Source organism: Bos indicus x Bos taurus, chromosome 14 (assembly GCF_003369695.1).
Source record: "Bos indicus x Bos taurus breed Angus x Brahman F1 hybrid chromosome 14, Bos_hybrid_MaternalHap_v2.0, whole genome shotgun sequence".
In the NCBI taxonomy this organism is placed as follows: domain Eukaryota; kingdom Metazoa; phylum Chordata; class Mammalia; order Artiodactyla; family Bovidae; genus Bos; species Bos indicus x Bos taurus.
In genome coordinates, this window is record NC_040089.1 from 3,441,747 (window position 1) to 3,463,910 (window position 22,164).

General features: G+C 53.3%; 1 protein-coding gene across 3 annotated transcripts in view; it reads left to right on the forward strand.

Annotated features, from left to right (window-relative positions):
* The window catches only part of TRAPPC9 (trafficking protein particle complex 9), a 389,597-nt gene that overhangs the window by 293,229 nt on the left and 74,204 nt on the right, over positions 1-22,164 (forward strand). For all 3 annotated transcript variants that reach the window (XM_027560766.1, XM_027560765.1, XM_027560768.1), the window contains one exon: positions 7,921-8,011. In XM_027560766.1, coding sequence (XP_027416567.1) covers positions 7,921-8,011 — 91 coding nt within the window. The remainder of the gene's footprint in view (positions 1-7,920; positions 8,012-22,164) is intronic.

Genomic DNA, 22,164 nt, shown 5'->3' on the forward strand with positions numbered 1-22,164 from the left:
TCAGTTTTTACTAGTCCGTCCTAAAGGAAATTAACCCTGAATATTCATTGCAAGGACTGATGTTGAAGCTCCAATACTTTGGCCATCTGATGTGAAGAGCCAACTCATTGGAAAAGACCCTGATGCTGGGAATGGTTGAAGACAGAAGGGGACGACAGAGGATGAGATGGTTGGATGGCATCACTGACTCAGTGGACATGAATTTGAGCAAACTCCAGGAGATAGTGGAGGAGAGAGGATTCTGGTGTGTCGCAGTCCATGGGGTCGAAGAGTCAGACATGACGTAGCGACTGAACAACAACAGTCACACCCCTGTACGGCTCGAAGCACAACGTCTTCAGTGTAGTCGGTCATCACCAGGACAGGTGACCTGGCACACAGCCATCCTCAGCTTCTCAATTTCCAATACAGTGTTCCCACCAGTGAGGAAAACCTGTCAATACGTGAGCCCTCCTTACTTTCAAGACAGAGGCAGATGAGACTTGCCTGGTGGTCCAGCGGCTAAGACTCTGAATGCCCAAAGCAAGGGGCCCAGGTTCAGTCCCTGGTCAGGGAACTAGATCCCACATGACGCAACTGAAGATCTCGCATGCTGCAGCTAAGACCCAGTGCAGCCAAATACATAAAGTATTTATGATAAATAAAGACGCAGGAAGGTTAAGCTGTTTGCGCTGATTTGCCTGAGATAGCCCCTCAGCCTCCCTGATTGACTCCTAGCTAACTCTCACAGACGCTTTTATCGGAACTCTGTCTTCTCATCACCCAAGAGAAATTAGGTATTTTTAGATAAGACTCCTTTAAAACAGTGCACTAGGTTTTCCTACTAGTCACGTTAGGAGAGACAGCTTTATCTAAATGGATTCTAAAACAGGCAGCTCCTGTCCTCAGCGCAGCCGATTCCTTGATCGTCTTCAGTCAAGTGCGGGCTTGCATCATGGCTCTGTCCTAAGGGAATCGGTGTTTATGGCTGTGGGTGATCACGGCTTCAGAGGCTTGATCCTCGTTGTGGGGACGCTGGGCCAGCCAGAGAAAAGCACCGCTCCTGACCTTCCTTTGAGGCTGTAAAGTTGCCCTGGCTGCTTAGCCTTCAGCGGACGGTGGGAGGGATGGGGCAGGGACACGTGTTTGATCCTTGACACCCCCACTTCCAATCTGGATATGCACGCCTTGAAGTTACTTTGAAAGGAACCAGGGTTAGGCGCAGGGAGAGAGTGCACGGATGTGAGGTTTGGCCGGCTGGGAGAGTGGGGAAGGGCTCCGGCCCCGGAGTACACAGAAGAGTTCCCCGAGTGTGCGTGAGCGGGCACACGAATCCACGCGCCCTGTGCTCACGTGATTGGCCACCTGTTGGGCTTGTGCACGTTCTGTGTGCTTGTGGCGTGACAATGATTGTGAGCATCTAATAGCATAAAATTACTTACGGAGCTTACGTAATAGCTAATACCTGTATGGCCCTTACTAGACGCCAGCACCGTTCTGAGCAATTTACATAGATTTACCCAATTTTTACAAAACCCCAGTGAAGCGGTCTTTATCCGCATTCCACAGATGAGAGAACCTTGGTCCTGTGAGGTGACCTACCTTGTGCCAGGTCACCTGGCTACTAAGTGGCGGAGCTGGGACTCGTGCCTGGCCGTCTGGCTCCAGAGTCTGTGCTCTCGCCAGCTCTGTGCTGGGAAGAAGAACAGAAGGCGCCTGGTCTCTGCCACGACGGCCTCCATCTTCCGGATGAAGCTGGAGAGACGAGCATCCCTCGGGCACGCTGCTGGCTGCAGGGCTCCCTCCTTTTTGCCAACCCTCTGCCCCGAGACTCCCCTTTCCTCGTCCAGCAAGACCGCGGCCCTGAATCACTTTCAGACTCTCCCCGGCAGTTCGGCAGTTCGTGGGCCATCCAGGGAGCTGAGCCCAGACACCACCAGCGCCCCTGCTGGGACAACACCCGGCATCAGCATTCTCAAAGTTCGCGATGCAAATTGGAAAACAAAGTCATGGGAAAGAGGCTCATTAATCACCTAGAGCAGTCTTTCCATTAGCGTAATCCCTAGTTATGACAGTTTGCTAATTCATTGGAGCTGAAGTGTGGCGGCTAAGTCCTTGCACCTGTGGGTGTCTCTCCAGAGCAGGTGCGTGGGGCACAGGCAGCGTGTCTTCCTGGGAGGGGGCGAGGTGCAGGCCTGCTTTCCACGGGGCTCCCCACTCTGGGATCCTCATCTCAGAGCCAGTGTGGGGATGCCTACGTCAGCTGCTCTTGAGGGCTGGTCTCCGTGGACCACGTGTGACAGCCAGGTGTTCAGAGTCCGGTGCTTCCCTCTCTTGGGAGAGACCCAGGCCTCCACCCGCTGGCTGCACCTTCCCCACGGGAGGAGCTGATGGAATGAACAGTTGTTTTTCTAAAGTGTCAGACTGGCTCGTGGTAAACTTCAGTCCCATACGCACAGGCAGGATCTCAAAAACTGCTCTGTGGTTTTGAGGGGTCCTCTGCAGCCCATGCCCAAATGTTTCACGCTAATGGGCTGGCAGAAAATGAGAGGGAAGATATTTTATTAAGTTTCTGCACCTTCCTTGCCTCTGGATCTGTTTTTCCAAGATTTGACCGCAAATTTCCATTGTCCCCGGGCTTCTCTGGTGGCTCCAAGGTGAAGAATCCGCTTGCTAATGCAGGAGACGCAGGAGACACAAGTTCAGTCCCTGGATTGGGAGGATCCCCTAAAAAAGAAAGTGGCAACCCCTCCCCCACAGTATTCTTGCGTGGAAAAGTACCATGGACAGAGGAGCCTGGTGGGCAGCAGTCCATGGGGTCGCAGAGAGTCAGACAGGACTTAGTGACAAAACACACACACACATCCATGGTTCCCATGACACACAGAAGGTTAACCAAGACAACATGTGTGGAGACATTTGTAAGCAAAACAGTTCTGCACAGGTATAGACTAGGTGTAATTAACAATGATGCGTCACTAACAGTCCTAAGATATGATCCTTGTGTGATAGACGGGGTTTCTTAAAGTAGGGAAGACCCCACCTTGGTCAGTCTTCTCATCCCCAGCAGCTCCTGCAGCCCACATCATAGGTGTTAACGTGCTGGCATGGATCCAGGCCCGCCCACTGGCAGGAAGGCTCTTGGGGGCACTTGTACCCCCACGGGTGCAAGCACAGTGTCCATTCATAGCGGTCTGGCTGGGGTGATGGCTGGAGTGGAGATGGATTCTAGAGGATGTCCCAGATGACATGAAGTTCAAGCTTGAGATGGGTGGTGGTCACCAGGAGGCCAAGGCCGAAGAGGGTTCCAGGCTGGGGGGTGCGGGAGTCAGGGCCCCGAGGCAGCAAACAGCCTGTCTGTTGTCACCGGTCCCAGTGGTTTGGCTTGGCTGGTGCACACCGAGTCCTCCAGGTCTGCGGGGGAGAGATCAGCCTGGGAAAACTTGCGGAGAAGTTGTGTAGCCTCCATGGGAGCTGGGATTTTATCCCTAGGGTGCTTGAAGGGCTTCCGGCTAGGGGCAGTGTGGTTGCACTTGGTTTAGGAGGCTGGAATGACCACTCCCCCTGTCTCTGCCCTCTGGTTTGGCGTGGGATGTCCATGACGTCCCTGCTGCAGGATCGTACCCCCCGGTCCTGGAAGTGAGGCGGGAGGGCCTGTGAGGCCAGGGTGTACAGGTCCTGCTTCTCGGTTCTTGGCCAGGCCGCTGAAGGGTGTGGAGTTGAAGTGGAGAACCCGCCAGCGTTGGGGTTCCCGTTGGGCTACGGGCTGCCTGACCCCATCTACGCTCTGTGGGTTTACTGGGGAACCAGCGTGGGGGCCCCACTGTGAGCCTGGTGTGTGAGGGACGCGGGACAAGGCCTCTCAGAGCCAGGGAATCACCCTTCCCAAGTGATGGTGTCTTGGTTGTTCCTCGTTTTCTGGTTTTGAAGCATGTAAGCCTTTCTCTTCTAGCAGATTTTAGGCCTTGAAGAAGGGACTGGGAGATGCTACCATCGGAGAGCTGGGCTGAGTCACTTCTGCCACCTCCATGCCATCTCTCTGTCCCCAAAGAGCCGTGTCCTCTGCCTCTCGCGAGTAGGGGAGGGCCGCGAGGTGCAGGCCGGCGTTCAGTGCGGAGCTCCCTAACCCGAGGGTGCAGCAGTGAGCGGTCATAAGCTGTGGCCCAGGGTCGTCGTCACTTAAAGCCGCTGCATCACTCCTGGAGAAGCTCTCATCCAGTTGACTTTTACAGCCTCCCAGCCCTGCGGCTCTGAATTAGGGACTTGGAGACGGGAAGCCTGGCCTTGGCCCCAGGCGCTCACCGCAGCCTTGTCCGGGAACAGTTGTGGCCATAAATACCCATGGCCCGGAGTGGCCGGTGCTACCTGGGGAGTTAGGCAGGGAGCCCAGCGCTGAGCAGTGGCCCGCGGGCTTCCTGCTGGTGCTCGAAGCTGGCCGCTTTGGGGCTGCCTGCTCATCAGCCTGGCAAGTTTGAGTACAGGGTAGCAGTGGAAGTTTAAACTGAGCCAGGGCCAGCCTGGGCCTCTTGGCTCCCCGCCTCTGAGACGTGAGTGAACTGAGGTGGCTCCAGGGAACTCAGCTGTGGCTGAGGCAGGAAGCTGCAGGCTCAGAGGGCACTGTGAAGGGGCCATGTGGCTCCTTGGAAGAGCCAGAAGTCGCCTGTGGGAGGCCTCAGAGGCAGAATGAACGTGTGTTGGGTGAACTGAGCAGGGCGCTTGGGGTTTCTTATGTTCCAGGTGCACAGGGTTTGTTGATGGGTTTGTGCTCGTGGGTGTGGCTGGGAGACTTGGAAAGCCTGACTGGCACCAGCAGTGGCCTACAGTCCCCCTGCTGCAGGAGTAGATCGTGGGGACAAGAAAACATCCACTGACTTGGAATCTTAATTGCAGTCTCCCAAGTGACTGTTGCTGTTTTAGTCGCTAAGTTGTGTCCAACTCTTTTGTGACCCCATGCACCATAGCCTGCCAGGCTCTTTCATACATGGAATTCTCCAGGCAAGAATACTGGAGTGGGTTGCCATGCTCTTCTCCAGGGGATCTTCCTGACCCAGGGATTGTACCTGCCTATCCTGTATTGCAGGCAGAGTCTTCACCAGGGAGCCAGAGGGGAAGCCCTTCCTAGGTGACTGCTGCTGCTAAGTCGCTTCAGTCGTGTCCGACTCTGTGCGACCCCATAGACGGCAGCCAACCAGGCTCCGCCGTCCCTGGGATTCCCCAGGCAAGAACGCTGGAGTGGGTTGCCCTTTCCTTCTCCAGTGCATGAAAGTGAAAAGTGAAAGTGAAGTCGCTCAGTCGTGTCGGACTCTTCGCGACCGCGGCTTAAAGGGAAGTCAGGCTCTTCAGCACCACGAACAGTGCCCTCTGTGTGGGAGGAAGGCGGCTGGCTGGCCACGCTCCTGCTGGGAGCAGACAGGGTCCTGGCCCTGTGCACTGGTGTCCTCATTTATCAAGTGGGAGTCACAGGTCCCTGCTTCCAGTTTACTGTGAGGAGTCTGTGCAGTGTTTATAGCAAAGTATCTGAAAGTGGGAGCCGTATCATGGACTCCAGGGTGGGATGGACTCAATCCTGCCACTTCCTAGCCGTGTTCTCTTTTCTCCTTATCCCCATGGGCCTGAGGTTTGTTTGTTTGTTTGTTTGCTTAAATCTCTGAGATGGAAATAATAGTCCCTGTCTTATACCCACCACATTCTCAGGTTTTAATTTGAAAATAGCAAGTATTTTTAAACTGAGAAGATCCATGCTAAACAGTTAGCGCTGGGCCTCCCTCATGGGACTCACTTTGGAAATGCTCTCTTTGCAGCAGTAGTAGTGATGGGAATTACCGTCCATCATCATCATTCTTTTCTGACCTCTTGCCCTGAACGCCAGAGTCTGGGTATTTAAGAAAGAGCAGCCACTGCCACATCCACCGTCCTCACTATAGCATTGTCATCCGGGCTGTGAGAGTGGCTGATTAGGGTCTCGGTAGCCAGGGTTGTGTTCTTGTGTCCAGGCTCAGACACAAGGCTGTTTTGGTGGCTTATGGGGCCGAAGGGGAGGGGGATGCCCATGCAGGTAATTGGCTTTATTAGCTCAGCTGTATAATTTTATGGCTCATGTCCGAGAGCAAATTAATACAGAAATATGCTATTAGAATGGCTTCCAAAGCCCCAGTGCCACTTGGCAACTTTGTGATTACTCACTCGCTCACTCGCTTTTCTAACTGATCATTTCAGAGCTCTGCATCCAGGCTGTGCTCGTCAGGCACTATTTCTGTTCTTCAAGCGCCATGTGTGATCAGCCTCAAAAGCCTGCCATGATTTTTTTTTTTTAAACAAGAGGCAGTAAGCTGCCATATTCTGAAGTCTTAATTTCATATAAGTGAAAATAACCCCCAGAGAGTCAGGAAAGAAGACAGGAAAAAGCGAGCACACACACGTGGCCCCTGCACCACCTACCTGGGGTGCTGACTCATGCCAGCGTGCATTTAGTCCTCAGTGTTCATGGAGCAGCCACGGTGACTGGGGCACTGGTCCAGACAGCACTAGGAGGGCTCTGCCCTTGCACAGCTGACAGGCCAGGGGTGGAGCCAGACAGCAGGAGACACACACATCTGGTGGGGTCGCTGAGGGTCTCTGGAGCAGAGGCAGCTCAGGGAAGCCCTCCTGGAGGAGGTGAGGTCTGAGAAGAGAGTTAAAGGATGAGTATAGTGAGGAGGCAGAAAAGGGCAGGGAGCAGCATTTCCAGGCAAAGAGCATAGAATGTGGAGACTGGAGTTCCAAGAAAGCACATGGTGTTTTGGAAGAAAGGAAACAGGGTCAAGGTAGCCAGAGAAGGGCCTGGGTGGAGGTGGCAGGCCTGGAGAGGTAGGCAGGGGCTCCTGCGTGCCCTGGGCTCCGACAGCTTGGCCCGAGCTCCTGTCTCAGACCCCCTGCCGTGTGTGGCTAGCTGGCCCTCTTGGGCCCTGGCAGGAGGGACCCCGGAACTCTGGTCTCTGTTCCCTCCGGGCCTTGGCGCCCCTTGCTGCCCGCCCCGGCCTGTTCTGCTCCGCCAGCCTGGCTCCATCCTGGCACGGCTGTCCTCCGGCTGGACAGGTGCAGTGGCCTGTTCCTGCGTTGTCGTCCTCCTTGGAGTGTGAGCCTCCCGAGTTTCAGGCTCATGTGCGGTCATTTCAGCGTGCTCAGTGCTTCTCACCACGCCTCGCTCGCTTTAGACACACTCGGTGTGTTCGTTGAGTGCCGTTAACTTGCTAAAGGAGGAAAGTAACAGGATTCTCCCCACTTTCCCGGTCACTAGAGAGTGTCAGAGCTATAGTCTTCCCTTTTGATTGGGGCTTAAATGCTGCAGCTTTCATTTATGTAGGAAAAGGGAAAGCAGTTTACAGCTGTGTTTCTGAGGACCACACGGGCTGTTTAATATTAGCACCTTGGAGACATCTATTTTCTGCACTTCTAAACCCAATTTCTTCATCCACTGATACTTGCTGAGAGGCAGTATGAGTTCCTCAATTATGAACTTGCCTGAGTGAGCACGTTCGTAAGAATATGTGTAATTACATCAAGATGTATAATGCGACAGACGTGGAAGCAGCATGAAACCGACACGTGTAGAGAAACACGTTGGGCTGTATTGAACAGTGAGCCACAGTTTGCACGCTCTTTAGGAAAAACAACCTTCCCTCTTCTTTATTTCCCCCAGCAAGAACGGCTGCTGGATTGAACCTATCTGGGTGGATTTCCCTTCTTCACACAACAGCTCAATTTATCAGATTTGGTGGTGGAGAGCGGGGGGAGAGGCCCTTGACACATCTACATACCTGTTTCCCACATATCTGACCAACCCTTGAGAGGAGGAGGCCGTTCAACCACTGTGTAGGGTTTCCTGTCTGTCAAGAAACTTGTAGAACTTCTCCTCCGGGCCCTGGGCTTGGCGATCACAGAGTTTTCCTTAACGACGCTCACCCATCTCTGAAGCGCACGGGCGAGGCGAGTGTGGAGGGCCTCCTGAACCAGCTGGTCTTGGAGCACCTGCAGCTGGCTCCTCTGCTGTGGGGTGAGTACTGCCCGTCACCTCTGGGTGTGCGCGCTCCTTCGTTCAGAACTCGCGGGCTCGCGTCTGGTGCTGCTGTGTGCCGAGGTCTTCAGGGAACTGGGCAGGGAGGTCTGTGTCTCTCCTGAGCTTGGTCTGCGGGTGTCCGGTCAGCACAGCCTTATGGCCGGGCTGCTGCCCTCTGAGCTCAGGCGTGGTGACAATGCGGATCCCCTTGCTGCAGAACCCGCATCCTCCGTGGTGCACTTACGGTGTCTGCATGGATGTGACTTCTGCAGACACTTGTGCTCCTCGAGTGATGAGTGAAGACGTGGTGGGCAGGAGCGAGGGGGTGGTTCCTCCTGGCTCCTGGATGAGCTGAGTTTGTTTGGTAAACACCGTAACTTACCCCGGTACTTGGCCCGAGAGAGCGCTGGAAGGTGGCGCTTACAGCAAGGTGTTTGAACGCTTGTTGCCTGTCACACCTGCAACGTTCACCCCAGTCTGTGCCTTCCTAAATAGCAGTGGAAATTTTTGTTGAGAAACAAGCTCAAATGTAGAATTGTTGTTGAAATGAGAGTCTGTATTATTCTCTGGAAATGATCCCGACATGTAATCTGTGCTGGGTCAGATGCAGACAATCATGGATGTGCCTTCTTTCTCTGCTTTAACCCAGAAACTGTTGTGAGTCAGTAGCTGGTCTTTCCTCCAGTTAATTCATTAGTTTGACCTCCTGGTTTTGCACTCTAGAGACACAGGAGAATTACCCCAGGGGCTGGAGGAGAAAGACAGACCTCTCCCCCTGATGTTCCCTCACTGGTCTTCAGTTTGTGAGAACCCCTCGAGCTGCCCGGGACTGCCCACTCTCCTGGGCTCCCCACTCCCATGGGTGAAGGTTGTTGGGGGTCCGGTGAGCAGTGCCGACGTGGCAGCTGTGAGTGGACTGAGCCTGACACCCGGGGGCTCCTTCCTCGGAATCTGCCTGCCTCGCTGGTCCAGCCCAAGTGAGAGGAGGTGGATGGTTGTTTCTGCAGAACGTGTCTCAGTTTGCACCTCTCAGGGTGTCCCTCACTTTCCTAGCTCAGAAAACTTTGTCTCTCGGCGACCTGGGCTCAGACAGCAACTTCCACCGGATACGCTGGCCAAGGAGGGTCGGACACCCAGCCCTCCTGCCCCCGGGGCTGGGCAGGCCCCAGGAATCCAGCCCTAGGAAACAGTGACACAAAGTGTGTACCCATGCATCGAGTCAGTCAAAAGAAGGGAGTGCTCCAAGGCACCGGCCGATGGGGAGTGAGCCCCGTGGGGTCAGACTCCTTCCAAAGATGGGGTTGGGGGCACCCTGCTGGGTTTGCGCTGGTCTCCCTATAGGTGTTTTCCTTGTCGTGTGTCATGTGCACACCAGTGCCGGTATTAAGGATTGTATCCTGGAGGAGATGCATGAGTTGTTACACCACAGGACCAGGACTCAAAGGCGTTTCCTCCAGGAGGTCTCGTGGGCCCAGCACCTTCAGGCCCCCAGCAGCATTCAGTGCGGCCTGGGTCTTGTCTCCGAGGGTCCACACGCCCCAGAAACACCGCGTGATATCTCTCTGTTCCGTGTCATGATTAATTTAACTGTCGCCACGTCTGGCAGTTTCCAGGGAACATCCGTCTGCATGCATTTTTCTCTGAGTTTCCTCAGCTTGCTCGTTTTGGAGTTATGAAGTCAAAAGACGTGGGATTTTTAAGGCTTTTGGGCCGTTTCGTGGAATGGACGTGTGACTCTTGACCGTTGATGGTGCCGTGGGCGTTGTGGGAGCCTGAGTTTTTGAGGTGACTTTCCCACCCCGTAGAGCGTAGTTCCAGGTCAGGGGCCGAGAGGTGAGACCGTGAGTTTTGTCTGCCCACCTCCTGCCCCGGGCTGGCCTCCCCGGCCCACCGTCTGTCTGCACTGGGGTGGGGGCTTCATCCCTGGCCCCAGTGCACACCACCTGCCCCGTCCCTGTCACCTGTGCTGTGGAGCCAACATCTCAGGGTCACTGGCTCCTTTCCGCATCACTCAGGCTGTCCTGGTTTTTCAGAGGCAAGGTTCCTTACCCTGGAATCTTGACCTTCCCATTCATTCGCTTCACAAAAGCAATATATTCTTGTTATAGAAAAGCAGGGCAAATCAGAAAAATTCAATGGAGAAAAATTATCTTTTTCCACTCTTGCGCCCTCAAAACCAGTCTCTATTTCGTCTCCTTTTTGTGCCTTTCTAAGTCTTTTTGCTGTCCCCCAGTTCACATTTTGTTCGCCGAGATGATCATACCGCTCTTGTACTCTGTGTCCTTTTTTTTTTTAATACTTGAGAAAACAAGTATTTCTCACGTTATGAGCACGTCTTACACTGGCCGTTCAGGTCCTCGTTATCCTTTCATCACGTTGATGCAGGCTGATTTACTGCTCGTCCTGGTGTCCGGGTGCCTCTGCTCTTTGGAGGTGTTTGCTGTTATGTAAGTTGCTCGCACCGGCTGCGCACAGAGCCTTTCTGTGTCTCGGGGCCACGGCCCCCGTGGGAAGGCCCTGACATGACTCCTGCCCTGCGGGCCGGTGCCAGAGACCACAGCGCCTGTGCCAGCACTGCCGCTCACCGGGCCGCTGATGGGGCCCACCGGGACTGATGTCATGTGGGGGTCCCGGAGGAGAGGAAGCCAGGTTATGGGCTGGCTCCAAGACTGTGTGCCTTCCTTCTGCAGAGCGTCTCAGGGCAAGGCGGGACAGAGGGCAGGGCGCAGCCCCGGCAGGGCTGGGGAGGGGCCTGGGGCAGGACCCTTATTCAGCTGCCTCCTGTCTCTGTTCGTCTGGGAGCAGAACCGCGGGCTGGGGGAGGCTACATTCCCACAAGGGTGGGAGCCTGGCAGAGCCTAGCAGGCCTCCTGATGGCCTGAGTCGAGGGCCGGTCCAGCTGTTTCCATGGATACCGAGCGGTGGTGACTAGCGGACCGAGCAGTTTCTCACACTGATTTGACCATCCCATGGCGCTGCCCCGTCTCCCTCCCCAGCTGACAGCACTGTTCTCGTCCCGGCCTCTCAGATGCACAGCGCCTGGTCTGCGCCGGTGAGCCCTGGTCAGGTGTCGGCTACACCGTGGACAGCATGCTTTCAGTGCACATCCTCCAGATAATCGCGGAGCAGACCCCCGCCCCACTGCTGAGCTGTGATGTGCAGGAAGCTCTTGTGGGCACGAGGGCAATGCCCGTCTGGGAGACAGTGGCCAGGTGGTGCCTTGTGTGGGGTCACCCACTGCTGTGCCCCAGAGAACCACATACCCTCATATTGGGGAACAAGACGCTGTGCCTAAACTCTCTATGCAGTTTGTCTGACCCGTGCAAGTCTTCAGGTCGTAATTACCATCCCCCTGTTACAAATTGGGTGCTAGTTTTAGCAGGTCTTGTAAGGTCTTCATAGAACCGTTCAGCTTCAGCTTCTTGCGCATTACTGCTTGGGTCTTAGACTTGGATTACCATGATGTTGAATGGTTTGCCTTGGAAATGAACAGAGATCATTCTTTCGTTTTTGAGATTGCACCCAAGTACTGCATTTTGGACTCTTTTGTTGACTATCAGGGCTATTCCATTTCTTCTAAGGGATTCTTGCCCACAGTAGTAGGTATAATGGTTATCTGAGTTAAATTCTCTTCTTCTCAGAGCTATTTGTAAGGCCTCCTCAGACAGCCATTTTGCTTTTTTGCATTTCTTTTTCCTGGGGATGGTCTTGATCGCTGCCTCCTGTACAATGTCATGAACCTCTGTCCATAGTTCATCAGGCACTCTGTCTATCAGATCTGGTTCCTTAAATCTATTTGTCACTTCCACTATATAATCATAAGGGATTTGATTTAGGTCATACGTGAATGATTTAGTGGTTTTCCTCACTTTCTTCAATTTAAATCTGAATTTGGCAATAAGGAGTTCATGATCTGAGCCACAGTCAGCTCCTGGTCTTGTTTTTGCTGACTGTATACAGCTTCTCTATCTTTGGCTGCACAGAATATAATCAATCTGATTTCAGTGTTGGCCATCTGGTGATGTCCACGTGTAGAGTCTTCTCTTGTGTTGTTGGAAGAGGGTGTTTGCTATCACCAGTGCATGCTCTTGGCAAAACTCTATTAGCCTTTGCCCTGCTTCATTCTGTACTCCAAGGCCAAATTCCAATCACAAAGAAAGGAAATGCCAAAGAATGCTCAAACTACCACACAATTGCACTCATCTCACATGGTAGTAAAGTAATGCTCAAAATTCTCCAGCCAGGCTGCAGCAATACATGAACCGTGAACTTCCAGACGTTCAAGCTGGTTTTAGAAAAGGCAGAGGAACCAGAGATCAAATTGCCAAAATCCGCTGGATCATCAAAAAAGCAAGAGAGGTCCAGAAAAATATCCATTTCTGCTTTATTCACTATGCTAAAGCCTTTGACTGTGTGGATCACAATAAACTGTGGAAAATTCTGAAGGGGATGGGAATACCAGACCACCTGACCAGCCTCTTGAGAAACTTGTATGCAGGTCAGGAAGCAACAGTTAGAACTGGACAGGGAACAACAGACTGGTTCCAAATAGGAAAAGGAGTATGTCAAGGCTGTATATTGTCACCCTGCTTATTTAACTTATATGCAGTGTACATCATGAGAAACGCTGGGCTGGATGAAGCACAAGCTGGAATCAAGATTGCTGGGAGAAATATCAATAACCTCAGATATGCAGATGACATGACCCTTATGGTAGAAAGTGAAGAAGAACTAAAGAGCCTCTTGATGAAAGTGAAAGAGGAGAGTGAAAAAATTGGCTTAAAGCTCAACATTCAGAAAACTAAGAGCATGGCATCTGGTCCCATCACTTCATGGCAAATAGATGGGGAAGCAGTGGAAACAGTTTTTTTCAGTTATTTTTATGGGCTCCAAAATCACTGCAGATAGAGACTATGGCCATGAAATTAAAAGACGCTTGTTCCTTGGAAGAAAAGCTATGACCCACCTAGACAGCATATTAAAAAGCAGAGTCATTAGTTTGCCAACAAAGGTCCATCTAGTCAAAGCTATGGTTTTTTCAGTAGTCATGTGTGAATGTGAGAGTTGGACCATAAAGAAAGCTGAGCACTGAAGAATTGAAGCTTTTGAACTGTGGTGTTGGAGAAAACTCTTGAGAGTCCCTTGGACTGCAAGGAGATCCAACCAGTCCATCCTAAAGGAAATCAGTCCTGAATATTCATTGGAAGGACTGATACTGAAGCTGAAACTCTGATACTTTGGCCACCTGGTGCAAATAATTGACTTATTGGAAAAGACGCTGATCCTGGGAAAGATTGAAGGCAGGAGGAGAAGGGGACGGCAGAGGATAAGATGGTGGGATGGCATCACCAACTTGATGGACATGAGTTTGAGCAAGCTGCGGGAGTTGGTGATGGATAGGGAAGCCTGGCGTGCTGCAGTCCTTGGGGTTGCAAAGAGTCAGACATGACTGAGCGACTGAACTGAACTGTTACAAATTAGGAAACAGACTTGTGGGGTGTTTGTTGCATGAAGTTACAGGGAATACATAGATTCTTGGATGGGTGGATCCATCCATCTGCACCCAGGTGCTGGGGACCCAGAGGTAAATTAGACTTGATCCCTGCCACTGCTGGTCTGATGCAGGTAGAGGATCCCAGGTCGGTTGACAGACCATCCCCACACAGCCTGGTGTGCTTGCCAGCTGTCCTGGAAGCAGCAGCCAGAGGCAGCCCTGGACCCTGACACCTGCAGTCACCTGTCTCAAAGGAGTGCGCTTGGGACGAAGCACAGCCCACAGCCCTGACGCGGCTCACAGGCCTCCCTGGGGACAGAACCACTGCAGGGTGCTGTGGGTTCGTCGTGTCTGAATGTTGCTTCGTCTGCCTCAGTGGCCCCTCGTGCATTGTCCACCTCCGCCCAGGAGTCTGGACCCAGGCGCTCCAGGCAGCCAGCCTGTCCTGTGCCAGAACTCCGGCTGCTCCCGCCCTCCCGGGGCTCTCGGGGAGACGCATCCCAAGTCCTGCAGAACGTCCTCTCATCGAGCTGGTACCTGGAGGCCTCAGTGGGGGATCGTCAGTTTGTTTACGTCATGAGATTCGTGGGCGAAAGGCCACACTTGTGTCTTTCGACACACACGGCTGTGTGTGGCCCAGGCTTCCCTGGCAGCTGAGCTGCCCGCTGACCTCCATCTCCTTAGCTTAGCGATGTTGAGGTAGCTTAGCGATGGTGCTGGGCTGTGCGGTCTCCCCCACAGCCCACGTCTCCAAAGAGCTGTGCCTGGGAAGAGTGCCAGCACTCAGGCCCCCTGACCAGGCCAGGTGTATAGGGCCTGGTTAACCAGACTTTGGTGAGTCCCAGATGCCGGAAACCCAGATATGATCCTTGGGTTGGGGAGATTCCCCTGGAGAAGGAAATGACCACCCACTCCAGTATTGTTGCCTGGAGAATCCCTTGGGCAGAGGAGCCTTGGGGGCTGTAGTCCCTGGGGTCACGCAGAGTCAGACCCGATGAAGTGCTTGTCAGCAGCAGCAGAGGCTGACGGGCTGAGGACCCCTCCCCGAGGCTGAGCAGTGGCGAGTGGTCATCTGGTCTGAAGCCCGGCTGGCCCGGGGGTGAGTGCAGGGAAGCCAAGGGGCTGAGTCATTGTCTCTTTGGCCCCTTTGCCAAATATAATTATGTAAATTGATTTTTAAAAGGGGGGAAAATTTATAAAAGAAGATAAAACATCCAGAGTGTGTGTACCTCCCTGGGTACCTTGGGAGAACTTTCTGCCACTCTCCTTTCTTTCTTAATGACACAGGCTGGGTCTCCTTCCATATGGAGATACTCACACATGTAGGTGGAGCTGCACCAGTCTTTTTAATGGCAGGCAAGATGTATGTAATTTATTTACTCTGTATCTTTTGATGGACCTTTAGCATCTTTTGCTATTATCAACATTGTTGCAACAAATATCCTTATAAGTAGCCTAGTGCTCCCAGGAGTGAGTCAAGCTGGAAATTACTCTTTTAAATTTAGCAATCTCTTTAAAAAAAAAAACCTTATATTTTTCTATCATACTTAGAAAGACTTTCCTCATTTAGCTTACATTTAAAAAAAAATCTAATACGTTCATGGACTCAGTTGTTTTAACATTGAAATCTTTTATTTATCTGGAATTTTTTAAGGCGTGAGTAGTGAGGCATGGAGCCACCTTTTCTTTTTCCGGAAAACTGGCTAGTTATCCACAAGTTACTTAATGAATAATTTGTCTTCTCCTTGGAGAAGGAAATGGCAATCCACTCTGGTATTATTGCCTGGAAAATCCCATGGATGGAGGAGCCTGGTAGGCTACAGTCCATGGGGTCGCAAAGAGTCGGACGCGACTGAGCGACTTCACTTTCTTCTTTCTTCATAAATAAGCAATGCCATTTTCACATATGCGTAGGAAAATCTTTGAATTCTCTTCCATTAACCTGTCTGTCCACTAGCCAGTGTCACCCTTGTGCGTGTAAGTTCACAGTGTACTTGAATATTGGCTTGGGTAATCCTCTTCCGTCTTTTTCTTGCATTTGTTCCTTTGTTTATTTAAATATTGTGGCGAGAAAACACATAATACAAATTTGCCATCTTAATCTTCCTTAAGGGTGCCGTTAAGGCTAGTGTTAATTGTATTTTTGTTATTATGCCAAAGATCTGTAGAATTTTTTCGTTTTGTAAAATCAACCCTATACCCGTTGAACATCTTTCATATGTATTTTTCTGACTTCGGTAAGAGCTTACGTAGCTCACTTTTTAAAAAAGAAAATTTCTGTAGGTCTTTAACTGCCTTTTTGAGGTTTTTTTTCCCCCTATTTTTGCTTCTTTTATATAATTTTGCTTCCTCTTTTTTTTTTTTCTTGATTGAGCAAGCTAACACATGATCTACTTTCTTCATTAATTATATCTGCTGTCTCTTTTCTAATTCAATAATTCTTCTATCTTTACTAATTTTTTTTCTGCCTGATTTGAGCTTATATTATTTTCCCTTCACTTACTGGGTTGGACATCATTCATTTAAAATTTCCTATTATTAGTCTAGTTTTATGGGGCTTTGAATTTTCCTATGATTCTATTTCCTATGATTTCCATTTCTGCTTCCTGTAGTATGGCTCTAACCATATTCTGGTATTAAAATTTCTCATATTGGGTATTTTCAGGCATCCTTTGATTTTAGTTTGCTTCATCTTCATCTTTATCTGAGCCTTTTTGTCTTCTCCTTTTGTTGTGAATTTGTAGTGTAACAGCACTGCGATCAGTTTAATACTATTCTCACCTCTTAGAATTTACTGAGATTTCTTTGTGGATAGTTTTTTGTGTCTGACTACTCCATGGACATGTAAAAGGAAGGCTTCTTCCTTGTTTTAAGTGTGTTGAGTTGAAATGTGTCACCCGACTCTACCTTACCAATTTGCTTAGGGTTTTAAGATCCTTCCTTATTTGATCTCACTTGGACTTTGAGAAGTGAATTACAATTACTGCTAACATGGATCGTCTTCACCCTGATGGCCTTCTGTCCATCAATGTAATTCTGTCCTGTAATATGTGCAGGATGAAAGCTGATGGGCTTTAGTGCATAGAAGTCATAATTCTTCTCACTTTATTGTGCCTTTTACCATTTTAAGTGTCTTTGTCTGTCTCCTCTAATGTTTTTGCCCTTTATTCAATCTGGTATGATCCTATAATTCCCATCCTTGCTTTGTTTTTGTTTGGTTGATGTATCTTTGCCTCTTGTTTTGGTTTAAACATTTGAGAATTACTTTTTTCCCCCCATGTGGTTCTCTTAGATCAAGCGTCGAGCTGAGTTTTGTTTGTGATCTAACTTCAGTGTCTTTTTGATTAATAAGTGAATTTAGACCACTTACATTCTTTGATATGGCACATGTGTTTGGTCTTAACTGTCATCGATTCTGTTATGCTTTATTTTCTAGTAGTAGTTACTCATCTTGACTTTTGTGATCTGTGTCTTCTTGGTTTTGTTTTGTGTGATGATTTTTTTTTCTTCCTCTCCAAGCTCTCTTCTCTTGTTTCCCCATTCCCCCATCACGTTCTAAGGCCATGCCTGCCTTATTTTTCTCCACAGTTCTTATTATTCTCTGAAAGTTCATTACCAGTGCAGGTTTCCCCCCCCCCCCCCCTTGTCTCTCCACCCCTGCTGGAGTATAAGCTCCAGAGAGAGAGCCTGGTCTTTGCCACACTCTCAGAACCTGAAACGGTTGCTGGGACGTCTCAGTGACGGCAGAACGTATCAGCTGGGTAAATATTTGCTGAAGGGATTAATAATGTAACCTTCACAGTCTATCTCAGAAGCAGATAGTGTTATTTTTGTGCTTTAGGGGGACGGAAATGCAAAGCATCCGCGGGGTCATTCAGCCAGTGAGTGGCAGAGTGAAGACTGGAGCTCAGTCGCTGTGACTCCAGAGTCCATGTTTTCCCCACTTTTATGCCTCCTGGAATCATGATGAGCTGGTGACCTACAGCTGGATTTCACACCTAGGTCTACTGACTTCTAGCCAGAATTTCCTTAGGCTTTTAGAAGTAAAAGTAAGGAAAAAGAAAAAAAGGAGGGAGCAATTGTGTTATTTTTGACAGCCTGCAGAAAACTTGCAAGCACAGTGGTTAGAATTGTTTTCTGAGCTGCTTTAGAGTCCGTGGCTGGCTTGGTGCACCGTCATCCCAAACTCTGCATTTCCTACGCACGAGGAGTGTCCTTTGTTCCTGAAGGTTCCGGGTGGGGCTCAGAGCCACGGCCGCCTTCAGTCAGCATGTCTCTAGTCTCCAGCAGGCTGGGACAGTTCCTCAGGCTTTGCCTTTTTTTGTTTAACCTTGGTGCTTCCCTATATCACCAACCAGCCACGTGTGGATGCCCCCCACCTGGGTCCATGTGACGTGTCCTCGTGGTTAGAGTCAGTGCCCGCGTCCCTGGCAGGGGTCACACCTCTCAGATGACCCATGAGCTCTGTTGTCCCGCCGAGACAAAGGTGTTGGCCGCCTTGCTCCGCTGACAGGGCGCTGCCCACTGGCGTTCCCTCCTCTCAGGCTCCTTTATAATCACTAAGCATTCTGTGGGAAGGTGCTTTGAAACTTCGTAAACACCAACTACTCATCATACTACTCTTTGTCCCTTTACTCTGCATGGAGTCACCCTCCTCTACTTTACTACTCAGTGGATTAAGCATGTTACCATCATTATTCATTCTGACGCCCCGTGGGCACTCTGTCGGGCTGATTCCTGTTCCTGTCAACACGTCTCCATCATCCTCTGAACACGCCCTTGCTTCCTGGCACCAGGGGTCCCAGGTTCGCTGTCGGGTACTGCTCTGACAGCATTCATTTTCCCCAGAGGCCTCAATTCCCATGAGTGAAGACCAGTGTTTAGAAACCGAGATGCAGACAGGAGAATAGCTGTCTGTCCCAGGGAGTTGCTACTCCCCAGCCTTCTCGGAGGGCAGAGGGTACGCATGGACACGTAAGGGCAGACTTGCCCATGCACGCTCAGTGTCTCCTGTCTGTACCGACGGCCACCAGATCACCCTGACACTCTCATTCCAGTCCAGCACAGCAAGGCCCCTTCTGGTCTGTCCCCTTTCCCCGCTTCCTGGGCGATGAGCAGTTGGCGTCCATTCTCTCTTGTGGAAATGCCAACCCGCCAGTGCCCCCGCTGCAACCAGGTTCCCACCTCTGCCCCAGCCCTGCCCCCCTCTCAGCGTCTCAACTTCTTGACCTGCATGGGCGGATCCCAGTGGGGTGCAGATGCCCTCCACACCCCCCTGGCCCCCCGTTCCCCCTGCCCTGGGCCCCTCCCTGCTGCCCATGCCACCCTTCCCCCACCCCGTCTCTGCTCCCCTTCCCCCCACCCCGTGGGGGGCTCTCAGCTAGCAGCTTCCCCGCATCCCAGCTCCATCTCTTGCCGATGGCCCAGCCTCCTCCCTCCCCGTCCCCTGTGCCCCTTCTGCTGCTCCTCAATCACTGCCTTCTGTGCTGCTGCCCAGGGTGTCCTACTGGCAGTGGTCCTCCCTGCCTCAGGTTGTCCTGCCAGCCCCTGTCACCAGGGACAGCGCCGCAAGGCCAGCATTTGGGTTGCAGACTCCTCCTGGACTCATGTGGCTTCCTTGTGTCGTGCAGAGCACCCAAGGCTGCTGCCCATCCGGAGGGGCTGTCGCGCCCACTGCCCTGGTGGCCCTGCCTTTTCCTCCTCCAAGGCCCAGGTCCCCTGTTACCCTGCCCCCATGCGGCCTGGTCCCATCGCCTCCCCTGCGCCGGCCATCCTCAGCACAGTCGCAGTGAGCGCCCGCCTGTATGGGTGCCCCGTGCTCTGTCCGTCGGCCGTGCTAGCTTCGCGCCCTCTGGCCAGCGGTGCCTCCATATTCTTCTTAAGTTGCCCCCGTCTCGCCATCTGAGGTGGAAGCCCTTTGAGTACAGACACAGGATCAGCCTCTTATTTCCCCGGCTTCACTGGGGAAGATGCTGAAGAGTGTATATGCCTGGTTTTCAGTCTGCAAGATGCTCACAGGTCCATGTGGCCTCAGAGCCTGGAAGATGCCCTGTGGGGGAGATGGCCCGGTCGTCCCGGCTCACAGAGGACAGCTGGGGGCGTGCGGCCAGGAGGGCGCCTTGCCCGAGGTCTCCCTCCCAGGACACCGAGCCTAGGGCCTCTGACTCCCTCTGTGCTGCTGCCCTGAGACCTGGAACCCGGCGTCAGGTCGGTGATGGAAGTGCGGGCAGGTTTCAGGGGCGTGAGGAGGGGCCTGTGCCAGGATCTGGGCCCAGTTCCCCCAAGAAGAGCAGGCACTGGTCAGGAGGCTTGAGCCGTCTTCTTGAGCAGCCAGGGAGGGGCTGCAGGGGAAGTGGGGTGAGACCAGGGGCATCCGCTTCTCCTCAGCCTTGGTTCCAGCTCACTCACCTCCACTTCCGGGTGGACTTGGGAGGCAGCTGCCCTGGGCTGGAGTCCTGGCTTCATGACCCCAGTGACTGTCTTGACCTAAGGCCTGGGAGATGGCCGTGAGGCTCAGCAGTCAACCAATAATAAACGTGAGCCTGCTCCACAAGGAGTCTCTTAGGGCACTCGGGCCTGCCCCTGAGTAGTTAACATTCCAGCCCTGTGCCCCTGCCCCGCCCAGACTGCCTGGGCAGACGGGTGACCCAGGCGGGACCCGCGTTTGAACCCCCAGTGGCAGGCAGTGCCGACCCCTAGGCCCTCGATGCCTGAGTCCTGGCCGGGAACCGCTGGGCTTTCTGGCCATCCCGGGGCGTGTCGCCGTTGCCCCAAATCCCAGCTTCTATTTCCAGCCCTCCACAGGGAGAAGGCTGCTCACTGCCTGCGCCGGCAGGCCCTCCGTGTCTCACCAGTGGGTGCGTATTTTTAGCTGCAGCATTCAGAGCAAGGCTGCCAGTGAGACGGTGCGTGCAGGGTGCATGTGGTGGTGGTGATGGAGGGGGTGCCTCCGCCTTCCCCACGTGGGCAAGTCTGCCATCTCAGCCTTTCTCAAAGGCCAAAGCATCTTTTCTAGACGTGGCAGGGAAGGCCCGGCCAGTGTGGGCCTGCTGCCGGAGGCTTGGGCGAGGGAGCAGTAGGATGCCCGAGTGGGGAGCTGGCGCCTGGTCCTGCCCATGGGCACAGCAGCTCAGCCACCTCCCCACCACCAGAAGGAGGGGCCTCACTGGCCATCTGGCCCCACCTGGGGGCTGGCCCCAGACGTCCGGGGGCAGCAGCCCAGAGGCTGCTGGGGTGGCCGAAGGGGAGCCTGGTCAGTTACAGCACAGCCAACACCCGGGGACTGTGCTGGGTTCCTGCAGGGGGGTCGTCTGCAGAGGGAAGCACCCCCCACCCCTGCAGGGGACTGCAGGGGCGCTGCTCCTGTCGCACTGGGGAGTGGCAGGGCTGGCTCCGGTCTTGTTTTCCCCAGCCTGGAGGGGCACTCCGCCTGAGGCCCACCCTCCCTGGCTGCAGCGGGATCCAGGCCGTACGGTGGCCCCTATCCGTCTGCTCACTCCTCCCTCGTTCATTTCTTCACGGGGAGCCATGTCCTCGGCAAGTTCGTTGGCTCTCCAGGTGCTGAGCCAAGCCCCAGACTCTGCAGGAGCCGAAAGGGGCCTTGGGAAGCATCTCATGTATTTGTTCTCCCACTTGGCATTAAGTTTAACCAATTCCTGTTGGCTTTTTCTCGTGGAGAAGATGAGCCAGATGACCTTCCATGCGTATTTTTGGAAGTACCTGCTGAGATAAAGGCCCAGGCCTCGGGTGGGGTTTCTGGTTTCCCAATCAGAGGAGGGGCCCTGGGGCTGTGCCACCGGCTTCCGTGCCAGGACATGGGGGCGGGCCCCTGGCAGCCCATCCCTGCTCAGTGGTGTCTCAGCCTAGACCAGACGGACTTAGGCCTGCTAAGCACAAGGCTGAGCAGGGGCAAAGGGCCACGGTGCGCGCGTTTGCGTCTCAGGAGGCCCGAGGGACGTGGTGGGGCTGTGCAGAGCTTGGGTCTTCCTGATGGAGGTGTGGCCAGGAGGCAGGGGCGGGAGGGGGCAGGCACTGGCCTTCCCCTTGCCCTCGAGGCCTGGCCTTTGGGGCGTGCTCAGGGGCACAGGCATCTCCATTTGGTGCGTGGAGAAACAGCTCACAGTTCTGACCACTCACCCAAGATTGAGCATCTGGAAGTTAGGCTGGGTCAGGGCCCCGGGCTCGCCATCCCAGGGCTCCTTGTGCCCCTGAGATCAGCCAGCAGAGGGGAAGACGTGCCTTTTCCTGGTTCAGGGACAGCTGCGTGCCCTACACTGACGGCCTCCACGGCCTCGCCCAGAGCTGCCCTCTGGCCCCTGTGAACAGCTGAGCAGACGGGTCCCGACAGGAGGGGCGGCCTGACTGGGTCCCCTTCAAGTCGCCCAGGGTGGTGGTGTCCGAGCCGAGCCCCTGCAGCCCAGGCTGGGAGGGGCACATGTCTGACGCAGAAGCTCTGGCTTTAGTCGCGGGCCCGAGTGACTGTGGATTGGTGGTTCTGCCCGAGTGCTCACTCCCTCCTCCCCTGACAGTCCTTCCCTTGGGTGGACGGCAGCTGGAGTGACGGACCACGTGCACGGCCATGACCGTGGAGACGCCCTCGGGGGGAGCTCACGGGAGGTGGGTGTGGACGGGTCCGCTCCCTCGGGGTCCTGTGTTC